Source organism: Coregonus clupeaformis, unplaced genomic scaffold, assembly GCF_020615455.1.
Source record: "Coregonus clupeaformis isolate EN_2021a unplaced genomic scaffold, ASM2061545v1 scaf1039, whole genome shotgun sequence".
Classification (NCBI taxonomy): domain Eukaryota; kingdom Metazoa; phylum Chordata; class Actinopteri; order Salmoniformes; family Salmonidae; genus Coregonus; species Coregonus clupeaformis.
The window spans coordinates 136369-162864 of record NW_025534493.1 but is presented as its reverse complement, the minus strand read 5'-3'; the positions used below and the strand labels follow the sequence as shown (position 1 = coordinate 162864).

General features: G+C 44.2%; 1 protein-coding gene across 1 annotated transcript; it reads right to left on the bottom strand.

Moving 5' to 3' along the window:
- Positions 1-253: 253 nt before the first annotated feature.
- On the bottom strand, positions 254-17818 carry LOC121555455 (sortilin-like). Its single transcript, XM_045217370.1, has 21 exons — positions 17497-17818; positions 17103-17165; positions 16515-16591; positions 16281-16383; positions 15389-15556; positions 14727-14800; positions 14181-14227; positions 13928-14064; positions 13542-13625; positions 9041-9101; positions 7253-7408; positions 4775-4875; positions 4555-4654; positions 4027-4201; positions 3455-3648; positions 2728-2920; positions 2236-2352; positions 1846-1972; positions 1316-1422; positions 1043-1163; positions 254-875 (listed from the first exon to the last, which is right to left on the bottom strand). The coding sequence occupies exons 1-21, from the start codon at positions 17740-17742 to the stop codon at positions 861-863; spliced, it is 2466 nt and encodes an 821-aa protein (XP_045073305.1). The 5' UTR covers positions 17743-17818; the 3' UTR covers positions 254-860.
- Between the last annotated feature and the right edge of the window lie 8678 nt (positions 17819-26496).

Genomic DNA, 26496 nt, shown 5'->3' with positions numbered 1-26496 from the left:
AAATAAGTTGCATAGTCATCTCTACTTGCTGTGGATCCGCTCTACATGTCAAATCAATCAACTGTTATTTGTCACATGCTTAAACAACAGGTGTAGACTAACAGTGAAATGCTTACTTATGGGGCCTTTTCCAACAATGCAGAGTTAAAGATAAAGAAATAGTGACGAGGAATAAATGCACAGTGAATAACGAATAACAGTTGATTGTTCGTGCTGAGTAAACACAGAATAATTGAGGTAATCAGGCATTTTATTTCCATTACATCGTTTTTCCAACATTACTGTATTGATTTAATAGGAATGCACATTATTCATGGCCTCATCAAAATACAGACTAGTGAACAGCGGTAATAATAATAGTAACGAATATATGCCATTTAGCAGACGCTTTTATCCAAAGCGACTTACAGTCATGCGTGCATACATTTCACGCACGGGTGGTCCCGGGAATCGAACCCACTATCCATTGTGTTGCAAGCACCATACAAAATCGTGCAAGTTGAAGAAAGTGTTCCACACATAAATCATATCATCAGACGGAGACAAACTGTTCATTCATGAAATACTTAAAAAAACAGACCAGTGAAACTTGAAGTAAACTCAATTCAATGTCTATTCCACGTTGGTTGAACCAGTGTGTGCCCAGTGGGAAGTGTTCTTCGCTCAATAAATAGCCTGGGACATCTGCATACCATCTACATGACATCCGCAATTTGTTCCTTACAAACACATTGCAAACCCTAGACATCTTTCCATTGAGATGCAACAGGTACGTCCGGTGTAATACAACAAGTGGAAGGCCATACATCCAAATGGCCAAGCTCTGGAGTTCATCGTCAAGATATTTAATCTCATGTTGTTCATTCAATAAGATCCTACAAAACGGCGGGGACAAAAGAGGGGTCTTGTAAATGGATCACTGTCATTTCAAACAATTGATGGGCCATAGCGTTGGCCTTAAATGCACAATTTCACACATATTTTGCCTTTTGCTATGCACACAAAATGTCCTAAAAATCATGCTAACGCTAATAACACTCACATCATCTGAATCCACTTGGAAGACTGATGTTCCATTGCTAGTGGTGACGCTTTCTGGGTTGGCGGCAATGGAGCGGTCGTCGTCCTGAAGCTGCAGGAAAGAGAAGCGATACGTTGGCGCCCTGTAGGGGGCGGAGCAGAGCCACAAGGCATGTCAATATTTAGGATCAGAACGGAAGCAGGCATTTGAATGTGCACTTGTACCTGAGCAGTGTGTGTGATTGGGTATGTGCATATGTGCATGCTCGTGCGCATAAACGTGTGTGTGGCTCACCTATTTCCATAGACCATTCTCCTTACAGTATAGACAGCAATGGCAACAGCCACTAGAATGACAATCCCTACTCCAACGCAAACCACGATCAACACCATCTTCTCTCTCTGAAATACAGAGATAGCATTATCATATTTCTGGTCATAATATTCTAAACGCTCAAAAGCTTTATCATTTGACACATTGCATCATCTAATATGTGGGGCTGTATATTCTGATTTAGAAGTACCCAGAGGGTGTGTAGGCTTTTGTTCCAGCACATCGCTGACACAACTGATTCAACTCATCAACCAGTTATCAAGCCATTTATTGATTGAATCAGGTGTGCTAGTACTGGGCTGGAACAAAACCCAGCTCACAATGTGTGTCAATGTGAGATTGAAGAACACTGTTACATTATGCAGAGGTAAGACACACCTTTTACACATTGAGCAATAACAAAAGCACACACTCAAAGGAGACCCACACACGCAGATACACACGCACACTCACACGCACACACACAGGTCACACACACAGGTCACACTCACCGGGGTTTCAGAGTATGGGCTGGCAGTGGGCGGCTGACTGGAGTTCCCACAATGCCTGTTGACTGTTTCCTCTCTACGCAGGGGAGTGAAACCTCCCTCACACCTATCACTGGGAACCTTACGGTACCTACACATGGAGACCACACGGTGAACTGTGTGCGTGTGTTTGGTTTGACTATCCTTGTGGGGACCATATTTCGCCGGTCCCCACAAGGAAAAAGGTTATTTTAGGCTTAGGTGTTAAATGTAGGGTTAGGGTTACAATTAGGGTTAGGGGTTAGGGTTAGGAGTTAGGGTTAGGGTCAGGGTCAGGGGAAATAAGATTTTGAATGGGAATCAATTGTTTGGTCCCCACAAGGATAGTAAAACAAATGTGTGTGTCATAATTACCCTGATGTCCTAAGCTCCTCCTCCTCTCCGTTTAGACACACCTCCTGGGCGTGGTCTGCAGTGTCCAGTTGTCTCATACACTCTGAGCTGTTCTCATGGCGATAGTAACCATAGTCACTGTTTGTAAGGAGAGACACATTAGGCCATTTCAACCACAGACACAGTACAGATGCCTTATTGGCAATGTTATGTTTGACTCTGCCTTTGCCTCAAAGGCACAATTACAGAAAAAAAGCTATTTTGACTAGAAATGAAGTAACCAGGGGCGCAACTTTTGTTTTAGAAGTGGGGGGGACATCACTTATTATTATTTATTTTTTATCCAGTCGGATAAACACTCCAAAGAGCCCACCCGACCGCTCGGAGGCGTCCGCATGGTCCTAGAGCACACCGTTGCCTCATTCCAATGATAAAATTGGGGGGGACACAAATGCAATTTCAGAATGTGGGGGGGAAAGCCCCCCCCCCCCCCGACCCGACAGTGTTTCTTACCATAGGTAGTCCTCTCTGGTGCAGGGGCAGGGGCTTTTTTGCCTGCTCACTACGTAGTCCCGTCCATTCCTGCAGACGGACAGCTTCCTCAGCCTCCTGAAGATCACCTTGTAGCCCAAGACACACCCTTCTGTGGCCGAGTCCCCACCCTCTGTGGCATGGGCCAACCACTGAACATAGTCCTGGTTACCACCTATAGGAAACCAACGTTAACCAATAGAGAGAGACTAGCGAGACATGCCAATTTGAGTACGTATCGAAATCAGTGTTTTCAATCCTGGTCCCAGTGACCCACAGGGGTGCACACCAGAGAAGGCTGGTGGGAGGGCGAGCTCATTGTAATTGCTGGAATGGAATAAAAGGAACGGTATCAAACACATCAAACATATGGAAACCACATATTTGACGACGCTCTCTGGGTATTCTCACAATAGAAAGCTAGCTACTGTTTCAATCCTTGTGAAATGTCTGTTGTTGGTTTAATGATTATGATCCTTGGGGATATTACATTTGACAACAAACAAATAAGCGTGTGACTCACAGGGGGAATCTCAATCGTCTTTCCTTGATTCCTCATGACCCCTCTCCTCACCTCCTTCTCAAAAAGCATTGGAGGAGAAGATCCAATGTTCCTACCCTCAGACATTCTCTTCCACTGAGTTTTGACAAGTAGAAGTGTAGACACAGGATACAAGGAATCAAGGAAATACAATTGAGATTCACCCACACTCTCTGGTGATGAGACTCCGGAAGTCAATGGTGACCACCACCCACATGGGCTGGTCATCGTCCTCGGGCCGGTAACCCCACACGCTGATGTTCATGGTCTTGGTGCCCGGCTCGGACGTCAGGCCAGCGAAGAAGATGGGCTGCTCTGTGAAGTTGTACACCTTCCAACACTGGCCCTCATCTGTGGAGAACCTGGGGTGATGCACAATCACATACAGGGTCGTATTCATTAGTGCACACTGTCACAAAATGCTTTGCAACGGAAAACTAAAACAAGCCTTTCTTATAGGTTGTTTTCTTTCGTTTGGTGCCTAATGAATACGACCCTGTATAAACATCTCCATGTGAACATGCAAGCACACACACATGAAGTAGACAGACACGTTCACAGCCACAACTTCATAGGGAGAGAAGAGTGGATAAACACAGACACACACAAAACACTCATAGGACGTCGCTTGCATGCCATGGGTGGGGGTGTGAATACAAAGCAACTTCTTTACACCCAATATTTCTACACCCCAACGACTGTGTGTGTGTGTGTGCATGCGTGTGTGTGGTGTTCAGTACTTGATGGTGTTGATTTGGCCGTCCCTGGGGTGGGCCTCCACAGCCACGACGAGCCCCCCAGAGTCCAGGATGCTGTAGTGATGGGCCCCCCTCAGCGCACCCCTCCACTTGTACCCCCCGTCCTCCGACACGTACACATCAGGCCGTGCTGACGAGATGGAGTCCCCCACACTGCCTGGGAGGTCAAAGGGCAGAGGGCCGAGGTCATAGAAAGGTCACACACATTCTGGGACAGCTAGAGGGTGGGGGCTGTGTCCGAAAATATGTTTTATCTGTCAGTCATCCGGTCCCAAATGTCTCCCTACCCCTCCCTTTAGCCCTAACCCTCCAATGTTGACCTGAAGGGTCTGGATAGGGATATTTTGTAGTGGTGACCAAATTATTACGGGGGGGAAAGAATTTCCTGTATAGTCCAATCAAGATTCCCTACAATGCAAAATGTTGTGCGCAACATCATGTACACTACGGTAATACAGAAGTATCACAATGCAACGTGTCTTTGATATGTATGATTGACAGTTTGGTTACCGTGGGCGATGACAAGGCCAACGGCGGTGGGGTCAGAGAGAGGCAGCATGGGAGTTATGCCGTTGTAGTGACTGTGCTCGCCGTGGATGTGCAGGTTACACTGACACACACACACACACACACAAGAATGCCATTGTTCACACTCATATAATAAGCATCAACACACCCACGACTTGATGTTATTTTCATTGTCAGAGGAGGGAATTAAGTTAGTTCTCACATCATTTCTTGAATCCTCGCCACACTCAACATTCTGGGGCTTGTTGAGGAGTTTCCACTCGCCCCCTCGGTTAAATGAAATGACTGTCCGAATGCGGCCGTCTGTCAAAAACAATACCAAGGAAAAAACTTTAACTTGGATTAATAATTGTCATATTTTTGGAACTAAAAAAGACATGCATTCATGGTTGAAAACCCACCAACAAACTAGAAAAAACACAGAGGGCAGTTCCCAAGATTCATCCTTAAAACCCGCCTACAAACTGGGAAAAACACAGAGGTCAGTTCCCAAGATTCATCCTTAAAACCCGCCTACAAACTGGGAAAAACACAGTGGTCAGTTCCCAAGATTCATCCTTAAAACCCGCCTACAAACTAGGAAAAACACAGAGGTCAGTTTCCAAGATTCATCCTTAAAATCCGCCTACAAACTGGGAAAAACACAGAGGTCAGTTCCCAAGATTCATCCTTAAAACCCTACAAACTGGAAAAACACAGAGGTCAATTCCCAAGATTCATCCTTAAAACCCGCCTACAAACTAGGAAAAACACAGAGGTCAGTTTCCAAGATTCAACCTGAAAAGAAATACAGTTGCCAGGGTGATATTCATTAGTGCACACTGTAGCAAAACTTTATGCAACCGAAAACAAAAACAAGCATTTCTTAAGTTCATGCATCAATCAATCAAATGTACAGTACCAGTCAAAAGTTTGGACACACCTACTCATTCAAGGGTTTTTCTTTAATTTTACTATTTTGTTCATTGTAGAATAACAGTGAAGACAGTTGAAATAACACATATGGAATCATGTAGTAACCAAAAAAGTGTTAAACAAATCAAAATATATTTTATATTTGAGATTCTTCAAAGTAGCCACCCTTTGCCTTGATGACAGCTTTGCAAACTCTTGGCATTCTCTCAACCAGCTTCATGAGGTAATCACCTGTAATGCATTTCAATTAACAGGTGTGCCTTGTTAAAAGTTAATTTGTGGAATTTCTTTCCTTCTTAATGCGTTTGAGCCAATCAGTGGTGTTGTGACAAGGTAGGGGTGGTATACAGAAGATAGCCCTATATGGTAAAAGACCAAGTCCATATTATGGCAAGAACAGCTCAAATAAGCAACGAGAAACGACAGTCCATCATTACTTTAAGACATGAAGGTCAGTCAATCTGGAACATTTCAAGAACTTTGAAAGTTTCTTCAAGTGCAGTCGCAAAAACCATAAAGCGCTATGATGAAACTGGCTCTCATGAGGACCACCACAGGATAAATGCTTCAAATAAACCACCCAAATAAATGCTTCAAAGACTTCAAGTAACAGACACATCTCAACATCAACTGTTCAGAGGAGAAAGTGTGAATCAGGCCTTCATGGTCGAATTACTGCAAAGAAACCAGAGACTTGCTTGGGCCAAGAAACATGAGCAATGGACATAGACCAGTGGAAATCTGTCCTTTGGTCTGATGATTCCAAATTTGAGATTTTTTGTTCCAACCGCAGTGTCTTTGTGAGACGCAGAGTAGGTGAACGGATTATCTCTGCATGTGTGGTTCCCACCGTGAAGCATGGAGGAGGAGGTGTAATGGTGTGGGGGTGCTTTGCTGGTGACACTGTCAGTGATTTATTTAGAATTCAAGGCACACTTAACCAGCATGGCTACCACAGCATTCTGCAGCGATACGCCATCCCATCTGGTTTGCGTTTAGTGGGACTATCATTTGTTTTTCAACAGGACAATGACCCAACAAACCTCCAGGCTGTGTAAGGGCTATTTGACCAAGAAGGAGAGTAATGGAGTGCTGCATCAGATGACCTGGCCTCGACAATCACCTTAACCCAATTGAGATGGTTTGGGATGAGTGTGACCGCAGAGTGAAGGAAAAGCAGCCAACAAGTGCTCAGCATATGTGGGAACTCCTTCAAGACTGTTGGAAAAGCATTCCAGGTGAAGCTGGTTGAGAGAATGCCAAGAGTGTGCAAAGCTGTCATCAAGGCAAAGGGTGGATACTTTGAAGAATCTAAAATTTTAAATATATTTTGATTTGTTTAACACTGTTTTGGTTACTACATGATTCCATATGTGTTATTTCATGGTTTTGATGTCTTCACCATTATTATACAACGTAGAAAATAGTAAAAATAAAGAAAAACCCTTGAATGAGTAGGTGTGTCCAAACTTTTGACTGGTACTGTATTTATAAAGCCCTTTTTACATCAGCAGTTGTCACAAAGTGCTTATGCAGAAACCCAGCCTAAAAAAAAAGCAATGCAGATGTAGAAGCACAGTGGCTAGGAAAAACTCCCTAGAAAGGCTGGAACCTAGGAAGAAACCTAGAGAGGAACCAGGCTCTGAGAGGTAGCTAGTCCTCTTCTGGCTGTGCCGGGTGGAGATTATAAGAGTCCCTCCCCGTTTCGGACTGTTTATGTTCCTAATGAATACGACCCAGATTGTGTTGATGCGTAGTTGCGTACCCTCCTCCAGTATGTTGGTGAGGTAGACTCCTCTCATGGAGGTGACATTGGTGAAGTCGCTCTTCCCTTCCCCACCAAACAGGTGGCGTTCCAGAGACTTAGAGTACACGATGCCCCGGTCATCTGACGTGTACACCGTCCCAAAGTAGCTTTCCTCTGGAGAATAGAAGAGAGTGGAGTATGGTAGAATAGAATAAAAAGTCAATAGAATTAAACATTATTATATAGTAGGAATGGTAATTTATCATCTACTCTATCCTGACCCCATGAGACAACACACACACACACACACACGGATGGTAGAAATACAGTGTCTTCTGTAGGCATGGGAACAAACCCAACTGCGCTGACAAAGCCCTCTATGAGTCGGCATAGCAATAAGGGGCTGTCAACATCAATAAATGGTGTGAAGAACACTCCTGACATCAAAGATGTAGAAACAACTTAGGTCAGGACTTAGTGGTAAATAGTATGCATATGATCTTCTGGCCTTAAAATCCCCTTGTAACATGTGCTGCTGTGTGTGCGTGTGTGTGTGTGTGTGTGTGTGTGTGTACCCTGATGCCCAGAGCTGTGTCAGCTGTCCTTCTAGCCTAGTCAGGTGTCTGTCTACCTCTTCCCCCTCTCAGATAAAACCCCTCTCTGTTCCTTCTTATCTGCTCCATTCATCTGAATGGGACAAAAGCCTCAGGCCTCTACCCGTACACGCTTACTGTATACACTGACCCAGAAGAGACACACACACAAACACAGCCTGTATGATTGGATGATTTGTCAGCAATACTGAGAACTTGTGAAACCAGTCTTTCCTCTTTCTCTTTAACACACTCAAGCCTTTCCATTGCAGCAAGAAGGGTTAGCAGGGCGGAGACAGACATAGCAGGGTTAGGGTTAGCAGGGCTGAGACAGCCATATCAGGGTTAGAGTTAGCAGGGCTGAGACAGCCATAGCAGGGTTAGGGTTAGGGTTAGCAGGGCTGAGACAGCCATAGCAGGGTTAGGGTTAGCAGGGCTAAGATAGCCATAGCAGGGTTAGGGTTAGCAGGGCTGAGACAGCCATGGCAGGGTTAGGGTTAGCAGGGCTAAAACAGCCATAGCAGGGTTAGGGTTAGCAAGGCTGAGACAGCCATAGCAGGGTTAGGGTTAGGGTTAGCAGGGCTAAGACAGCCATAACAGGGTTAGGGTTAGCAGGGCTAAGACAGCCATAGCAGGGTTAGGGTTAGCAGGGCTGAGACAGCCATAGCAGGGTTAGGGTTAGCAGGGCTGAGACAGCCATAGCAGGGTTAGGGTTAGCAGGGCTGAGACAACCATAGCAGGGTTAGGATTAGGGTTAGCAGGGTTGAGACAGCCATAGATCTAGATGAGATAGATGTACAATTTCAGACACGATCAGTGCTGAGCAAAATACATGAGTAAACTTAAAAGTTAACTTTAATGTTTAATCTAAAGATGGATCCATGTGGCTCATATGTCCTATGTCTGTACTTGAAAAGCATGTGTGAGTGTGTGAGTTAGAATGTGAGAGAGAGAGAGAGAGAGAGAGAGAGAGAGAGAGAGAGAGAGAGAGGGGGGGAGAAGAGAGAGAGAGAGAGAGAGAGAGAGAGAGAGAGAGAGAGAGAGAGGGGAGAGAGAGAGAGAGAGAGAGAGAGAGAGAGAGAGAGAGAGAGAGAGAGAGAGAGAGAGAGAGAGAGAGAAACAGAGACTAGAGTGTGTGCGTGTGACAGAGTACGTGTGAGATGTGTGTGTGTGAGTGAGCTGTGATGAAGTTCCCTCCTTTCCCCGAGAGTACCTCCCGGATTGTCCACATGCATGAAGATCATATCCTCATCCCCATCCAGAACCGAGTAGAACTGGAAACACACACACATATATATACAGGTGAAAAAATGAATCATTAAGGCATGTGTGCAACTGTTCGATTCATTGTAATGCCTCCCCCAATTAGGTATATATGTGTGTGTGTGTGTGTGTGTGTGTGTGTGTGTGTGTGTGTGTGTGTGTGTGTGTGTGTGTGTGTGTGTGTGTGTGTGCTCTCCCATTCCTAAGACTTTAATCATCATGAGAGAATATCCTTGTTTCTGTGTCGTCAGCAAGATACAATTTGGGAGAGAGTTGAGGGAGAGAGAGGAGAGCAGGGGGATGGTGTGTGTGGGTGTGTCTTTGTCTGTGGCAAGACCAGTAGTGTGCATCTGTCGTTAAGTTATGTGTTGAAATGGAAAAAAAGTTGCCAAAATATTTTTTCATGATATGTGCGAACGTCTTTCACACCCCTACTTCCTCTTTCAAGAGCTTATAGATAAGACCCTCTGTGACAGTTACTTTATCTTGTAGTTACTTTGTCACAATGTGGTTTTTAATCTGTACTATGTCTTGTCAATTGTTGTGACAGATTATTTACCTTGTACTTGTCTTGTACAGATATGACAGGGGTTCTTAATGACAAAATGATGTCACCCTGACCTGGAATTCTTTGAATTTTTAAAATGAAATAGGGTTCAGGATAAGGAGTAAAATAGATATTGATGAGTGGGGGTGGGGGGGGGGGGGGAGGAGTACATGGGTATAGGGGGAGAGGGTAGGGGGACAGTGGGACAGGGGAAGAGGGAGACAGGGAGAGAGAGACAGAGAGAGACAGAGAGAAGGGTACAAGGCAAAACAGAAGGACAGTTGGACAAGGACACAGAGGGACAGACAGAACAGGGGGAACAGAGAGACAGGAGAAGACAGGGACAGGAAGACAACAGTACAGAGAAACAAGAGAGATGGACAGGGGTAGAGCTGTTGCGGTCATGAAATGTTGTCAGCCGGTGATTGTCAAGCAAATAACTGCTGGTCTGATTAACATAAACTCGTTTGCATCTCCTGGCTTCTACGCATTGCCTACAAGCCACTGATGCAGACCTTTGGAACATCTACATTTAAAAAAGTCTAAGAAATCAATTTAATATAGCATACACCATCACAATAAATCGATTATTGATTTTAGACAGGTCTAAAGAAACATGATATGAAGAAAATGTAGTCTATTTCAGAAGAACAGAAGAACATACTCTGAGTTGTCCTTATGTTAGGCCCTGATCTGACTATGCCATATGGCTGTGGGCTACACTAGTTCATTTAGCAGACAAGATTTGCTTAGAATTCCGTGGCATTATTTTTTATTATTTTATAGTATGAAGAACACAATTGAACATAGCTGAATAAAATAGAAAGGATGTTTTCTCCAAACGATTTCAAAGGAAGTGCGCACATGCAGCTATTGTGTGTTGAACGGTTAAAAAAGAAACTGGTCCTCTTATATGCTTACTTTAGAGTTATTTATGCAACTTTAGTTGTGATATAAACGTTGGGCTATAGGTTTAGATTTTTAATACATTCTAAGGCTGTATGATGCGACTCAAATATTGATTTGAAAAATTGTCGCATGAAAGGCATGAGCTCTGATTTGTTTCTTGTTCAAGCTGCACACACTTCATTAGTCTCTCATTCACAATTTGACAAGCACTTGATAATAATCTCACCAAGCCTCGAATTTCCCACCTCTGACTCACATTGCTCTCTCAGATATCTCAATTCTTATTAGCCAATGCCCGTCACGTGATCGGGTCCTTCTCACAGGCATTTCAGCTAAGAAGTAGGCTACAAGTGAATGAAGACCCACACATCCGGGACGCAACTCTGAATTCCCAGGCGCATATTGTAGATATTAGAACTGTCCACATTTAGCCTACTTTTTGTCAGCCAACAAGATGAGTAGGCCTAACGAACAGCAAAAGTACTAGCCTATGTCAATCTACTATCCCCCATAGTACAAATTAATAGAACCACTCGCGTCAACAACAAAAAAGTTAAAGCAATGAGGCTGATGCAACAGATCAGAACGTTTAGCTTAAAATGTTAATAAACTATTAGGCTATTTCTTCACATTATAAGCACAGCAATGCGCACACGGCAGTAGGCTATAAGTGCGAATGTTCCAAAACGCAATCAATTAGTGGGAAAACACTGTCCTTGAAAGTGACGGCAAATATGATTATGCATGTAATGCTGTATTATAAAGGTGCATTTTTATGGTGAAAATGATCTTCTCCAAACTTGAAACTATGCCAGTTAGGCTCTACACCGGTTATAAAGCGGATTAATATGCCACATTTTAAGAAGTTATTTGGCCACTTTAGTTGTGATACAAACATTATCAAAACATATAGGCTTATGGGCTAGGCTACATGAGGTGTGTGACTATGATTTTAAAAAAAAAAGCCATGCTCTGTTTCTTGCCTTAAGCTGGGCATCATTCACAAGAGATTATATATAATTCACAAGTGATAGGCTAATATTGTCTCCATCAGACTATTCTTAATTTAATGTTGTCTTTACATACTAAATAATATACACTACCGTTCAAAAGTTTGGGGTCACTTAGAAATGTCCATTTTTTGTCCATTAAAATAACATCAAATTGATCAGAAATACTGTGTAGACATTGTTAATGTTGTAAATGGCTATTATAGCTGAAAAACGGCTGATTTTTTATGGAATATCTACATAGGCGTACAGAGGCCCATTATCAGCAACCATCAGTCCTGTGTTCCAATGGCACGTTGTGTTTGCTAATCCAAGTTTATAATTTTGAAAGGCTAATTGATCATTAGAAAACCCTTTTGCAATTATGTTAGCACAGCTGAAAACTGTTGTGCTGATTAAATAAGCAATAAAACTGGCCTTCTTGAGACTAGTTGAGTATCTGGAGCATTAGCAATTGTGGGTTCGATTACAGGATTAAAATGGCCAGAAACAAATAACTTTCTTCTGAATCTCGTCATTCTATTCTTGTTCTGAGAAATGAAGGCTATTCCATGTGAGAAATTGCCAAGAAACTAAAGATCTCGTACAAGATTAAGATGGGCAGTCTGTGATATGGCTTTTTATTTGCAACTCTGCCTAGAAGATCAGCATCCCGGAGTCGCCTCTTCACTGTTGACGTTGAGACTGGTGTTTTGCAGGTACTATTTAATGAAGCTGCCAGTTGAGGTCCTGTGAGGCGTCTGTTTCTCAAACTAGACACTCTAATGTAATTGTCCACTTGCTCAGTTGTGCACTGGGGCCTACCACTCCTCTTTCTATTCTGGTTAGAGCCAGTTTGCACTGTTCTGTGAAGGGAGTAGGACACAGCGTTGTACGAGATCTTCAGTTTCTTGGCAATTTCTCACATGGAATAGCCTTCATTTCTCAGAACAAGAATAGACTGCCGAGTTTCAGAAGAAAGTTATTTGTTTCTGGCCATTTTGATCCTGTAATCGAACCCACAATTGCTAGTCTCAAGAAGGCCAGTTTTATTGCTTCTTTAATCAGCACAACAGTTTTCAGCTGTGCTAACATAATTGCAAAATGGTTTTCTAATGATCAATTAGCCTTTTAAAATGATAAACATGGATTAGCAAACACAACGTGCCATTGGAACACAGGACTGATGGTTGCTGATAATGGGCCTCTGTACGCCTATGTAGATATTCCATTAAAAACCGACGTTTCCAGCTACAATAGCCATTTACAACATTAACAATGTGTACACTGTATTTCTGATCAATTTGATGTTATTTTAATGGACAAAAAAATGATTTTCTTTCGAAAAAACAAGGACATTTCTAAGTGACCCCAAACTTTTGAGCGGTACTGTATGTCTGAAATTTGTTTTGATTTAGAATGGACCACTATCATGCACCTGTCTCGGAACACGGGCATGGGGGAAAAAATACATGTCATCTATGCACTTAAATAGCGAATGGAGGACGCTTTTCCCGTGGTTCATTTTCATGCCAGCCAGGTAGGCTATACTCCTGTTGTAAAGTGAAGCAATGTGTTTAATATTAGGAAAGTTAATAAATATAGTAGGCCTAGCCTATAGAAAGCTGATGGGATCCTCCTCTGTTTTCTCACGCAATTGCATAGCCTATAGAAATGTTGCGCAACATGAGCTGATGGGCTCTCATGAAGTGTTTGATTAGATTTTCGAGTACATTTGCATTGATGTCAGAGTGATTAGATGGTCAATAGAGTGCTGAGTACCAGGCAGTTAGCAATTTTTGTAGGCTACTAATGACCATCAGCAGCATCAGAGCTTGGAGAAGCCTAATTACCGTGACTAAACGATCACTTGGAATTTGACTGCCGTCATGACCTGTGACCACCGGTGACTGGGGACAATAGAATGAAGTGAGGGCAGAGGGGACATAGTGGGGTACAGAGGGAAATAATGGACAGACAGACAGACAGACAAGAGCCTGTCCTACCTGCTCGGTGGAGGCGGAGGGAAGCTGGGCCTTGTTGAAGTGGTCCCCTTGGTCTGAGGACACATAGATAACACGTGGGGCTCCCTGGGAGAGAATCACTTAGTCACAACACAGATCTAACCAAGGCTCCCTGGGAGAGAATCACTTAGTCACAACACAGATCTAACCAAGCAAGATCAACAATGTGGTGTAGGACTGTTCACTGACTGGACCAATGAAAGGCAGAGTGAGTCTAAATAACACAGATTTTGAGTGATTTCGTGTTTGTAAATTATATGTTGGCTTATATGTTGATATGCGTGTTTGTTTGTTTGTGTGTGTGTGTGCATGCATGCATGCGATTGCTTGCATGAGTATGCAGGCTTGCATGTGTGTGTGTGTCTCACCAGTGTCTCTATGACTGAGGTGAAGAGGAAGCCTCCTACATAGCCGAAGGAGAAGATGCTGTGTAGCACGGTGGTGAATGTCTTCCCCAGGTCCTCTGTCCTCTTCAGGAGCAGCTCTCCTCTTCTGTCTGCCTCCACTAACAACACAACACAATAGACCAGCGCCCTATTCATTAGGCACCAAACAGAAGAAAACCGACCAACACAGGGAGGGATATCTGAAGTTGTCGCTCGTTTTTTGGTTTTCTCTCACCTGTTCCTTTGGGACTGAAGCTGAAGAAGAGAGTGATGCCGGAGCCCCTGGCAAAATAAGGGGAGGGATGGAGGGAGGGAGGGAGGGAGGGAGGGAGGGGGGAGGAGGAGAGAGAGAGAGAGAGAGAGAGAGAGAGAGAGAGAGAGAGAGAGAGAGAGAGAGAGAGAGACCCGGTCAATATCATATTTATTACATTTCGTTTTTATTTATTACGTAATTTTCACTTACTCTCCCATTGATTGATATCAATGCATGACTAAGTGAAAATTCATCTTTAGTGACTTAACAAATAGGAGTTTCTCACTCCTACCAAACACACTACAGTTGCCACCAGACCTGGGCTAAACATTCCAATTCAGTCAAACAACAGACAAAAGACTGTAGACGTGTGTGCTTTCTGATCTCTGTGTGTTTTCTACATTGATGTATTGAAGTCAGTATTTAGATTGACCACGACACACCTCCGTCCTTTGTCTGGGGACGGCTTATCAAATTGAGCTTTGTGGTGTGTGTGTGTATGTGTGTGTGTGTACCGTTTGTTCTCACCACGTGAAAGATTGTGTTCCCTCGTGAACCTTTGTCCACACAGCCCCAAAGTCAAGAGAAAGCCACAGGCCGCCCTGTAAGTGACAAAAGCATATGAGAATGTGTATTTAATGCTTCAATATGTAACTTTTTGGGCGACCCAACCAAATGCACATAGAAATGTGAGTTATAGATCTGTCATTCTCATTGAAAGCAAGTCTAAGAAGCGGTACATCTGTTCTATATGCGCTATTTGTATGCTTCCCGTTCTTACGTTTCGTTTTTGCTTCTTTTACTTTCGGTTTTGTACACAAGCTTCAAACAGCTGAAAATACAATATCTTTGGTTATTGAAAATATATTTCACAGTGGTTTAGATGGTACATTGATTATCTACACTATACTTGCTTGTTTGGTCACATAAACTGAAATTAGGCGAACTATTAGAATTTTTGCAACTAGGAAATGGCGGAGTGATTTCTGCATATTGCACCTTTAAGAGCTGAGTTAAAGGTGTGTGTGTGTGTGTGTGTGTGTGTGTGTGTGTGTGTGTGTGTGTGTGTGTGTGTGTGTGTGTGTGTGTGTGTGTGTGTGTGAGGTGAGTGTGAACTTAACAGCTGAATTTAATGTGAAAATTCTATACGATCACAAAGAGATAGAGAGCATGTTTGTTTATTTACTCACATCAATGCTGATGACCACTAAGTATTCAGGATTCAGGAAGTGGAAGGTGATTGGCTGGGCCGGGTGAAAGGGCAGTTGGACAGACTTAAAGGACACTCCGGCGTCAGTCGAGGTAAAGAGGACGCCACCAGGGTTGTCCAAGACCGGTGTGTCTGCAGTCAGAATCACCTGTCAATCAGAACAAGCACCATCGGTGATGGGAGGTTGCCTGAGGGTGCATCTCAATAGTCTAAACTGGCTTCCTCCCTGGGGCGGCAAGTAGCTTAGTAGTTAAGAGCGTTGTGCCAGTAACCGAAAGGTCGCTGGTTCTAATCCCCGAGACCTAGGTGGAAAATCTTTCGATGTGCCCTTGAGCAAGGCACTTAACCTTAATTGCTCCTGTAGGTCGCTCTGTATAAGAGCGTCTGCTAAATGACTAAAATGTAAATGTCTTCTCTATTGTCTTCATATAATTCACCTCCCCAACCCCAAAATAAAACTATGAGGCCTCATCCTGGGGTGTATTCATTAGACGCCAAGCAGACAAAAACAAACTGCAACAGACCTGAATTTGTCCACTAAGAAACGCTTGCTTTCGTTGCTGAACATTTCCCGTTGCAAATTGAATACCACCCTGTTGTGGTTGTTTAGGAGGAAGGGGTTTGGTGGTTTTGTTGTTCTCACTGTCTAGTCTGCACACCAGAGTTCTGAGCAACGTGACCACAGTGGCAAGTGGAGGAGAGTGGTGAAACTGAGATGTGGCGGCTCAAGCTGATTGGACAGCAAGAACCAAGACGGCTGATGTGTCTGCACATGCACGCCAGACAGTCACAAACACACACACATATACCCACACACACAGACTGTCATCAGAATGCTTTCCTCCATGTACACTTGTGATCTGGCAGCTTACCTGCTGAGAGTTCCCTGGTCCAGCCTGAAGTCCAAATTCCTTCCTTATGAAGGTGTTGTTGATGAGATGAGAAATATCATGGAAAGACTTGCCATAGTCTGAACTGAGAGGGGAGGATAACAAGCCAAAATGTCAAAACACTGGCTCAGTTAATCTATTCTACACACAGACCGACACAGACAGACAGACAGACAGACCGACAGACAGACAGACAGATTGCCACCATCCACTAACCTGCGGTACAGTCGTGAAGAACCGCCCTCGAAGAAGGAGTCTATAGGAGCACTGACTGTAGACAACACCAAGATTACCTGGTGGGACACAAAATAACACTTGGCTAAACTTCACCATAACTGTACTATTACCAGTTTACGTACAGTTAGCAATGCCCATTTATGCACCCCTGTCATTACAATCACTCAATCACTCACTCACTCAATCAATCAATCAATCAATTAACTAATCACTCACTCAATCAATCACTCACCCAACCAATCATTCACTCACTCAATCAATCAATCAATCAATCATTCAATCAACCAAATGAAAACATTGTTGTCAAAGCCTTAAATGGTTTCCTCTCTCCTCCTCCTCTTTCCTTCCCTTCATCTGCATCGATGTGAGCGAACTGGACAGGTGAAAGCAAATTCCCTGTAGGCATCTATCACGTTGCCTTACTGTCAGGTTATCGCAGATGAAAGAGAGGAAAGAGGGAAGGAAGCTACTCCAGCCTATTGAGCTGCACCCCTTTCAGATGCACCCCATGAATGATGATGACAATGATGCTACATCTATCATCCATTAAGTGAGGACCATACTTACTCCTGTCCCGTCTCCAACCCATGTGACAGTAAAACTGGAGCCATCATCACCATGAAACCCTGTCTGAAGGGAGAGAGAGAAAGAGAGAGAGATAGAGTGAAATCGAGAGAGACTCATCTTACTCACATACAAGCATAACATCACACCTTCAGAGCTGATTAACCTTATGACAACCTAAGTAGCCCTACCCTCAAAACTATCACACACAAAATCATTAATAAAGCAAGCATTAATCATTAACAATCAGTAGGCTAATACAACAATAACAAAATGATGACATATTATGAAAAAAATTGCATTTATTTAGCAATGCCAAATTGCAATAGTAAAATGCGTTGTTGATGCTCTAGCAGTTGATAAAGTAAGTCAAAAACCGCACTGACATAGCTCTCACCTCGTGTGTATTTTGATCCAACACCCTGTGTTCTAATGGTGTAAGACGGAGTTTACAAGCGGTGAAAGTGGGACTTGGAGAAACTATGGTATCCCTTTCTGGCCGTGAGAGGACTTTGCGGTGGTTCGCAAATTGCTGAGTCCGATGGAAAGACACCGTTCTCCGGTTTCGTTGCTCTTTGCACTGACCCCCCACACCCAGAAGAAGCAAGCATGCCCCACCGAGGACCAAAAGTCTCCAAGTCATTTTGATGTGGTGGGCTAGAAATAACGGTAAAGTCCCAAATCCCACAGTTCTGTCACGTATGACAGGCTAGCATTGCCTTCCGTTCAGGCGACAAATGACAAGTGTCGCACTTGAAAGGCAGGGGGGCGGAGAGACACATGTTAAGGGCGGCAGGTAGCTTAGTGGTTAAGAGCGTTGTGCCAGTAACCGAAAGGTCGCTGGTTCTAATCCCCGAGCCTACTAGGTGAAAAATCTGTCGATGTGCCCTTGAGCAAGGCACTTAACCCTAATTGCTCCTGTAAGTCGCTCTGGATAAGAGCGTCTGCTAAATGACTAAAATGTAAATGTTATGTTTGACGGGTCATTTACATAACATCTGCTGCCAGCGCGTATATCAACGGTTGTTCGCCCCCATGCCGCATCCAAGTGATGTCCATACAGATATACTCTACAAAACCTCCTTCACATCAGCCACTATAATGCCTTTGCTAAAACTGCAGCATCAGCAGCATATATAGATTGACTCAATGTTAATGCTATAGTAGCTATAGGCTAAATTCCCTGTAGCATAACAAGTATAATTTATGTATTACAAGTGTGAGAAAAGTATCTCCCACCATAGCATCACATCTACAGTAGTTTGCAAAGTATTACTACATAGAACTAAGCAACCTGCCTAATAGATTTAATGTCATCAGCAACTATGTATGCGCTTCTCCCTTGTCCGGCGCACAGTAAAACAACTGTTCAACAGAAAGGCGCAGTTGGCCTATAAGAGAACACTGTAGCCACTTGCACCAATTCCTTTTGTGACTTTTTTTTTACAAGTTCATGGAGACCTGTTGTTTGTGATAAATTGACTTGGCTAGAGAGAGAGGAGACTTAGTAACACATTTAACCCTCCCGTTGTCCTAGGGTCAAAATGACCCGCCACTGTATTGAACCAACTTTATTTAATTTTTATATTTTGGGGATCATTTGTGAGAAGGAGGCAGTGAGACTTTAAAGAAAGTATCACTGCCTCCTTCTCACAAATGATCCAAAAAATATAAAAATTAAATAAAGTTGGTTTAACACAGTGGCGGGTCATTTTGACCCTAGGACAACGGGAGGGTTAAAGCAGAATTATTGTGGGTACATGCATTTACATTCAATGTGTCCCTCAGCTCTCCAGAACATTTTTGAGGAGACCATCATTAGACAGGCCAAAAAGATCATATCGGACTCCACACATGTACTGAACATTGAGTCCCAGCTGATGCCACCAGGGAGGTGTAATGGGGCAATGTTTCTCAAAGTGGGGTCCGTGGACCAATGGCCAAATCTCAAAATACTATATATATATACACACACTACCATTCAAAAGTTTGGGGTCACTTAGACATTTTTTGTCCATTGAACTAACATCAAATTGATCAGAAATACTGTGTAGACATTGTTAATGTTGTAAATGGCTATTGTAGCTGGAAACCAGTTCCATCATAGCATTTGATGGTTTTTGCAACTGCACTTGAAGAAACTTTCAAAGTTCTTCAAATGTTCTGTGTTGACTGACCTTCATAAAGTAATGATGGACTGTTGTTTCTCTTTGCTTATTTGAGCTGTTCGTGCCATAACATGGACTTGGTCTTTTACCAAATAGGGCTATCTTCTGTACAGGCTATACCCCCCCTACCTTGTCACAACACAACTGATTGGCTCAAACACATTAAGAAGGTTAAGAAATTCCACAAATTAACTTTTAAGAAGGCACACCTGTTAATTGAAATGCATTCTACCTCATGAAGCTGGTTGAGAGAATACCAAGAGTTTGCAAAGCTGTCATCAAGGCAAAGGGTGGCTATTTGAAGATAAAGATAAAGATAAAATATATTTTGATTTGTTTAACACTTTTTTGGTTACTACATGATTCCATATGTGTTATTTCATAGTTTTGATGTCTTCACTATTATTCTACAATGTAGAAAAAAATAGTAAAAATAAAGAAAAACCCTGGAATGAGTAGGTGTGTCCAAACTTTTGACTGGTACTGTATGTTGTGTCGATTGATTGTATGTATTCATGTGAAATCAGCAGCACTCTTTAATTGTCCAAGTCAAATTTCCCCTCTGGGACAATGAAGTAAACTATCAGTCAAAAGTTTGGACACACCTACTCAAATTTGAGATTTTTGTTTCCAACCGCCGTGTCTTTGTGAGACGCGGTGTGGGTGAATGGATGATCTCTGCATGTGTAGTTCCCACCGTAAAGCATGGAGGAGGAGGTGTTATGGTTTGGGGGTGCTTTGCTGGTGACACTGTCTGTGATTTATTTAGAATTCAAGGCACACTTAACCAGCATGGCTACCACAACATTCTACAGCGATACGCCATCCAATCTGGTTTGGGCTTAGTCACCTGGAATGCATTTCAATTAACAGGTGTGCCTTCTTAAAAGTAAATTTATGAAATGTCTTTCCTTTAATGCATTTGAGCCAATCAGTTGTGTTGTGACAAGGTAGGGGGGTATACAGAAGATATCCCTATTTGGTAAAAGACCAAGTCCATATTATGGCAAGAACAGCTCAAATAATAATAATATGCCATTTAGCAGAGGCTTTTATCCAAAGCGACTTACAGTCATGCGTGCATACATTTTTGTGTATGGGTGGTCCCGGGGATCGAACCCACTACCTTGGTGTTACAAGCGCCGTGCTCTACCAGCTGAGCTACAGAGGAGCTTACTCCACTAGCAGCTTAAGACATGAAGGTCAGTCAACACAGAACATTTGAAGAACTTTGAAAGTTTCTTCAAGTGCAGTCGCAAAAACCATCAAACGCTATGATGAAACTGGCTCTCATGAGAACCGCCACAGGAATGGAAGACCCAGAGTTACCTCTGCTGCAGAGGATAAGTTCATTAGAGTTACCAGCCTCAGACATTGCAGCCCTAATAAATGCTTCACAGAGTTCAATCACAGACACATCTCAACAACAGTTTGGACACACCTACTCATTCAAGGGTTTTTCTTTAATTTTACTATTTTGTTCATTGTAGAATAACAGTGAAGACATCAAAACTATGAAATAACACATATGGAATCATGTAGTAACCAAAAAAGTGTTAAACAAATCAAAATATATTTTATATTTGAGATTCTTCAAAGTAGCCACCCTTTGCCTTGATGACAGCTTTGCAAACTCTTGGCATTCTCTCAACCAGCTTCATGAGGTAATCACCTGTAATGCATTTCAATTAACAGGTGTGCCTTGTTAAAAGTTAATTTGTGGAATTTCTTTCCTTCTTAATGCGTTTGAGCCAATCAGTGGTGTTGTGACAAGGTAGGGGTGGTATACAGAAGATAGCCCTATATGGTAAAAGACCAAGTCCATATTATGGCAAGAACAGCTCAAATAAGCAACGAGAAACGACAGTCCATCATTACTTTAAGACATGAAGGTCAGTCAATCTGGAACATTTCAAGAACTTTGAAAGTTTCTTCAAGTGCAGTCGCAAAAACCATAAAGCGCTATGATGAAACTGGCTCTCATGAGGACCACCACAGGATAAATGCTTCAAATAAACCACCCAAATAAATGCTTCAAAGAGTTCAAGTAACAGACACATCTCAACATCAACTGTTCAGAGGGGACTGTGTGAATCAGGCCTTCATGGTTGAATTGTTGCAAAGAAACCACTACTAAAGGACACCAATAATAAGAAGAGACCTGCTTGGGCCAAGAAACACAAGCAATGGACATTAGACTGGTGGAAATGTGTCCTTTAGTCTGGAGTCCAAATTTGAGATTTTTGTTTCCAACCGCCGTGTCTTTGTGAGATGCGGTGTGGGTGAAAGGATGATCTCCGCATGTGTAGTTCCCACCGTAAAGCATGGAGGAGGAGGTGTTATGGTGTGGGGGTGCTTTGCTGGTGACACTGTCTGTGATTTATTTAGAATTCAAGGCACACTTAACCAGCATGGCTACCACAGCATTCTACAGCGATACGCCATCCCATCTGGTTTGGGCTTAGAGGGACTATCATTTGTTTTTCAACAGGACAATGACCCCACACACCTCCAGGCTGTGTAAGGGCTATTTTACCAAGAAGGAGAGTGATGGAGTGCTGCATCAGATGACCTGGCCTCCACAATCCCCCGACCTCAACCCAATTGAGATGGTTTGGGATGAGTCGGACGGCAGAGTGAAGGAAAAGCAGCCAACAAGTGCTCAGCATATGTGGGAACTCCTTCAAGACTGTTGGAAAGGAATGCCAAGAGTGTGCAAAGCTGTCATCAAGGCAAAGGGTGGCTATTTGAAGAATCTCAAATATATTTTGATTTGTTTAACACTTTTTTGGTTACTACATGAATCCATATGTGTTATTTCATAGTTTTGATGTCTTCACTATTATTCTACAATGTAGAAAATATTAAAAATAAAGCAAAACCCTTGGATGAGTACAGTCGTGGTCAAAAGTTTTGAGAATGACACAATTATTGGCCTTTACACAGTTTGCTGCTTCAGTGTTTTTAGATATTTTTGTCAGATTTTACTATGGTATACTGAAGTATAATTACAAGCATTCCATAAGTGTCAAAGGCTTTTATTGACAATTACATTAAGTTTATGCAAAGAGTCAATATTTGCAGTGTTGACCCTTCTTTTTCAAGACCTCTGCAATCCGCCCTGGCATGCTGTCAATTCACTTCTGGGCCACATCCTGACTGATGGCAGCCCATTCTTGCATAATCAATGCTTGGAGTTTGTCAGAATTTGTGGGTTTTTGTTTGTCCACCCGCCTCTTGAGGATTGACCACAAGTTCTCAATGGGATTAAGGTCTGGGGAGTTTCCTGGCCATGGACCCAAAATGTCTATGTTTTTTTTCCACAAGCCACTTAGTTATCACTTTTGCCTTATGGCAAGGTGCTCCATCTGTCACGCCCTGGCTCTGGGGACTCTTATATGTTGAGCCAGGGTGTTAGTTTCTATGTTTAGTGTTCTATGTTTATGTTCTAGTTTATGTGTTTCTATGTTGGCCGGGGTGGTTCCCAATCAGAGGCAGCTGTGGCTTGTTGTCTCTGATTGGGAACCATACTTAGGCAGCCTATTTTGCACTTGTCATTTGTGGGATCTTGTTCCGGAGAGGTTTGTGTTTGTTAACCTTAGGACTTCACGTATCGTTTAGTTGTTTTGTTAATTGTTGTTAAGTACTCATTAAAAGATGTACGCATATCACGCTGCGCCTTGGTCCGTTGCTTATAACGATCGTGACAGAAGATCCCACCATAACAGGACCAAGCAGCGTGTCCAGGAGCAGACATCCTGGACTTGGGAGGAAATCCAGGCCGGAATGGATCGCCGTCCGTGGGAGGAGACTGTGGAGGCGCGCCATAGAGAGGAGCAGCGGCGCCAACCGTGCCGACGTCGGACACGCAAGAGGCAACCCCAATAAAATGTTTTGGGGGGGCACACGGCTTGGACGACGGGGCAGCAGGAGGCAGCTACAGGGCGAATCTGCAGAATAGGAGAGGAGGCCACCAGGTTACGGGGGCTATTGGTCATGAGGGAGCAGGAGTTAGTTGGTCAGAGGGAGGAACTACTGGAGGCGATAAGGGAGAAGGAGAGTGTAGAGGCACGGCGAGAGGAACTGGTTAGGCAGCAGAGGGAGCGGAGGTTTATGAGGAAACCCAGTCCCGCTCCTCGCACCAAGCAAGTGGTGTGTGTCACCAGTCCGGTCCGGCCCGTTCCTGCTCCCCGCACTAAGTTAGTGGTGCGTGTTCCCAGTACGGCCCGACCCGTTCCTGCTTCCCGCACAAGACCAGTGGTGTGTGTTCCCAGTACGGTCCGGCCCGTTCCTGCTCCCCGCACTAAGTTAGTGGTGCGTGTTCCCAGTACGGCCCAACCCGTTCCTGCTCCCCGCACTAAGTTAGTGGTGCGTGTTCCCAGTCCGGCCCGACCCGTCCTGCTCCCCGCACTAAGTTAGTGGTGCGTGTTCCCAGTACGGCCCAACCCGTACCTGCTCCCCGCACTAAGTTAGTGGTGCGTGTTCCCAGTCCGGCCCGACCCGTTCCTGCTCCCCGCACTAAGTTAGTGGTGCGTGTTCCCAGTATGGCCCAACCCGCTCCTGCTCCCCGCACCAAGTTAGTGGTGCGTGTTCCCAGTACGGCCCAACCCGTTCCTGCTCTCCGCACTTAGTTAGTGGTGCGTGTTCCCAGTACGGCCCAACCCGTTCCTGCTCCCCGCACTAAGTTAGTGGTGCGTGTTCCCAGTCCGGCCCGGCCTGTTCCTGCCCCTCGCACCAAGCCTGTGGTGCGCGTCGCCAGCCCGGCCCGGCCTGTTCCTGCCCCTCGCACCAAGCCAGTGGTGCTCGTCGCCAGCCCGGCCCAGCCTGTTCCTGCCCCTCGCACCAAGCCTGTGGTGCGCGTCAGCCAGCCCGGCCCGGCCTGTTCCTGCCCCTCGCACCAAGCCTGTGGTGCGCGTCGCCAGCCCGGCCCGGTCCATTCCTGCTCCCCGCACCAAGCCAGTGGTGCGCGTCGTCAGTCCGGCACAGCCCGTGCCTGTTCCACCGGTGCCTGGTCAGGTACCGGTCAGCTGCTCCACACCGGAGCCTAAGCAATCCGCTCCACCGATGTCCAGTCCAGCTCCAGCCAGCGGGGCCAGACCAGACCAGGGGCGCTACGGGGGGGTAGCGAGAGAGTGGTGGTCACGCCCGGAGCCGGATCCGCCTCCGAGGCGGAATGCCCACCCGGCCCCTCCCCTGTTGGGTTTAGTTGGCGCGGTCGCAGTCTGCGCCTTTGGGGGGGGGGGTACTGTCACGCCCTGGCTCTGGGGACTCTTATATGTTGAGCCAGGGTGTTAGTTTCTATGTTTAGTGTTCTATGTTTATGTTCTAGTTTATGTGTTTCTATGTTGGCCGGGGTGGTTCCCAATCAGAGGCAGCTGTGGCTTGTTGTCTCTGATTGGGAACCATACTTAGGCAGCCTGTTTTGCACTTGTCATTTGTGGGATCTTGTTCCGGAGAGGTTTGTGTTTGTTAACCTTAGGACTTCATGTATTGTTTAGTTGTTTTGTTAATTGTTGTTAAGTACTCATTAAAAGATGTACGCATATCACGCTGCGCCTTGGTCCGTTGCTTATAACGATCGTGACACCATCATGCTGGAAAAGGCATTGTTCGTCACCAAACTGTTCTTGGACGGTTGGGAGAAGTTGCTCTCGGAGGATGTGTTGGTACCATTCTTTATTCATGGCTGTGTTCTTAGGCAAAATTGTGAGTGAGCCCACTCCCTTGGCTGAGAAGCAACCCCACACATGAATGGTCTCAGGATGCTTTACTGTTGGCATTACACAGGACTGATGGTAGCGCTCACCTTGTCTTCTCCGGACAAGCTTTTTTCCGGATGCCCCAAACAATCGGAGGGGATTCATCAGAGTAAATGACTTTACCCAAGTCCTCAGCAGTCCAATCCCTGTACCTTTTGCAGAATATCAGTCTGTCCCTGATGTTTTTCCTGGAGATAAGTGGCTTCCTCGCTGCCCTTCTTGACACCAGGCCATCCTCCAAAAGTCTTCGCCTCACTGTGCGTGCAGATGCACTCACACCTGCCTGCTGCCATTCCTGAGCAAGCTCTGCACTGGTGGTGCCCCGATCCCGCAGCTGAATCAACTTTAGGAGACGGTCCTGGCGCTTGCTGGACTTTCTTGGGCGCCCTGAAGCCTTCTTCACAACAATCAAACCTCTCTCCTTGAAGTTCTTGATTATCCGATAAATGGTTGATTTAGGTGCAATCTTACTAGCAGCAATATCCTTGCCTGTGAAGCCCTTTTTGTGCAAAGCAATAATGACGGCACGTGTTTCCTTGCAGGTAACCATGGTTAACAGAGGAAGAACAATGATTTCAAGCACCACCCTCCTTTTAAAGCTTCCAGTCTGTTATTCTAACTCAATCAGCATGACAGAGTGATCTCCAGCCTTGTCCTCTTCAACACTCTCACCTGTGTTAACGAGAGAATCACTGACATGATGTCAGCTGGTCCTTTTGTGGCAGGGCTGAAATGCAGTGGAAATATTTTTGGGGGATTAAGTTCATTTTCATGGCAAAGAGGGACTTTGCAATGAATTGCAATTCATCTGATCACTTCATAACATTCTGGAGTATATGCAAATTGTCAACTGAGGCAGCAGACTTTGTGAAAATTAATATTTGTGTCATTCTCAAAACTTTGACCACGACTGTAGGTGTATCCAAACTTTTGACTGGTACTGTATATCAAATAATATCATATGATATGCAAGATGCAAGAGCAACTTACATCTTAGATGCAAGTGCATAGTACAAAATGATGTGGCTAGTAGCACCAGCGGCTAATAGCCTGGCATAAAAGCGTCGCATTTCTGTCAACAGTCGCATGGCATAATAGTCCTGGTGGCTAAAAGGGCCGACCTAAAGGGTCTCTAGACTATAGTCATTCTGAATTACGTAAAGGCCTACATCATTACAGACGTTGGTCGATATGAAACTGATAAATAAGCTTTCAGTTGAACAAGGAAAGTCATGTTTTTTCTCATCATTTAGCATTTTCAGTTGATTTATTTTTATTCTGTTTCCTGTGTGATGTGATGGAAAACACTTCTACACCCTGTTTTATGTTGCGTGATCAATGAAGCAGGTTACTCATGTTACTGTATATTTGTAAGCAATTATATGTAAGGATATGGCATCCGGCTTGGGTTCTCCCGCATCCTCATTCATTTATGCAAATAAAAAAAGGGAATAGCCAAAAGACAAGCAA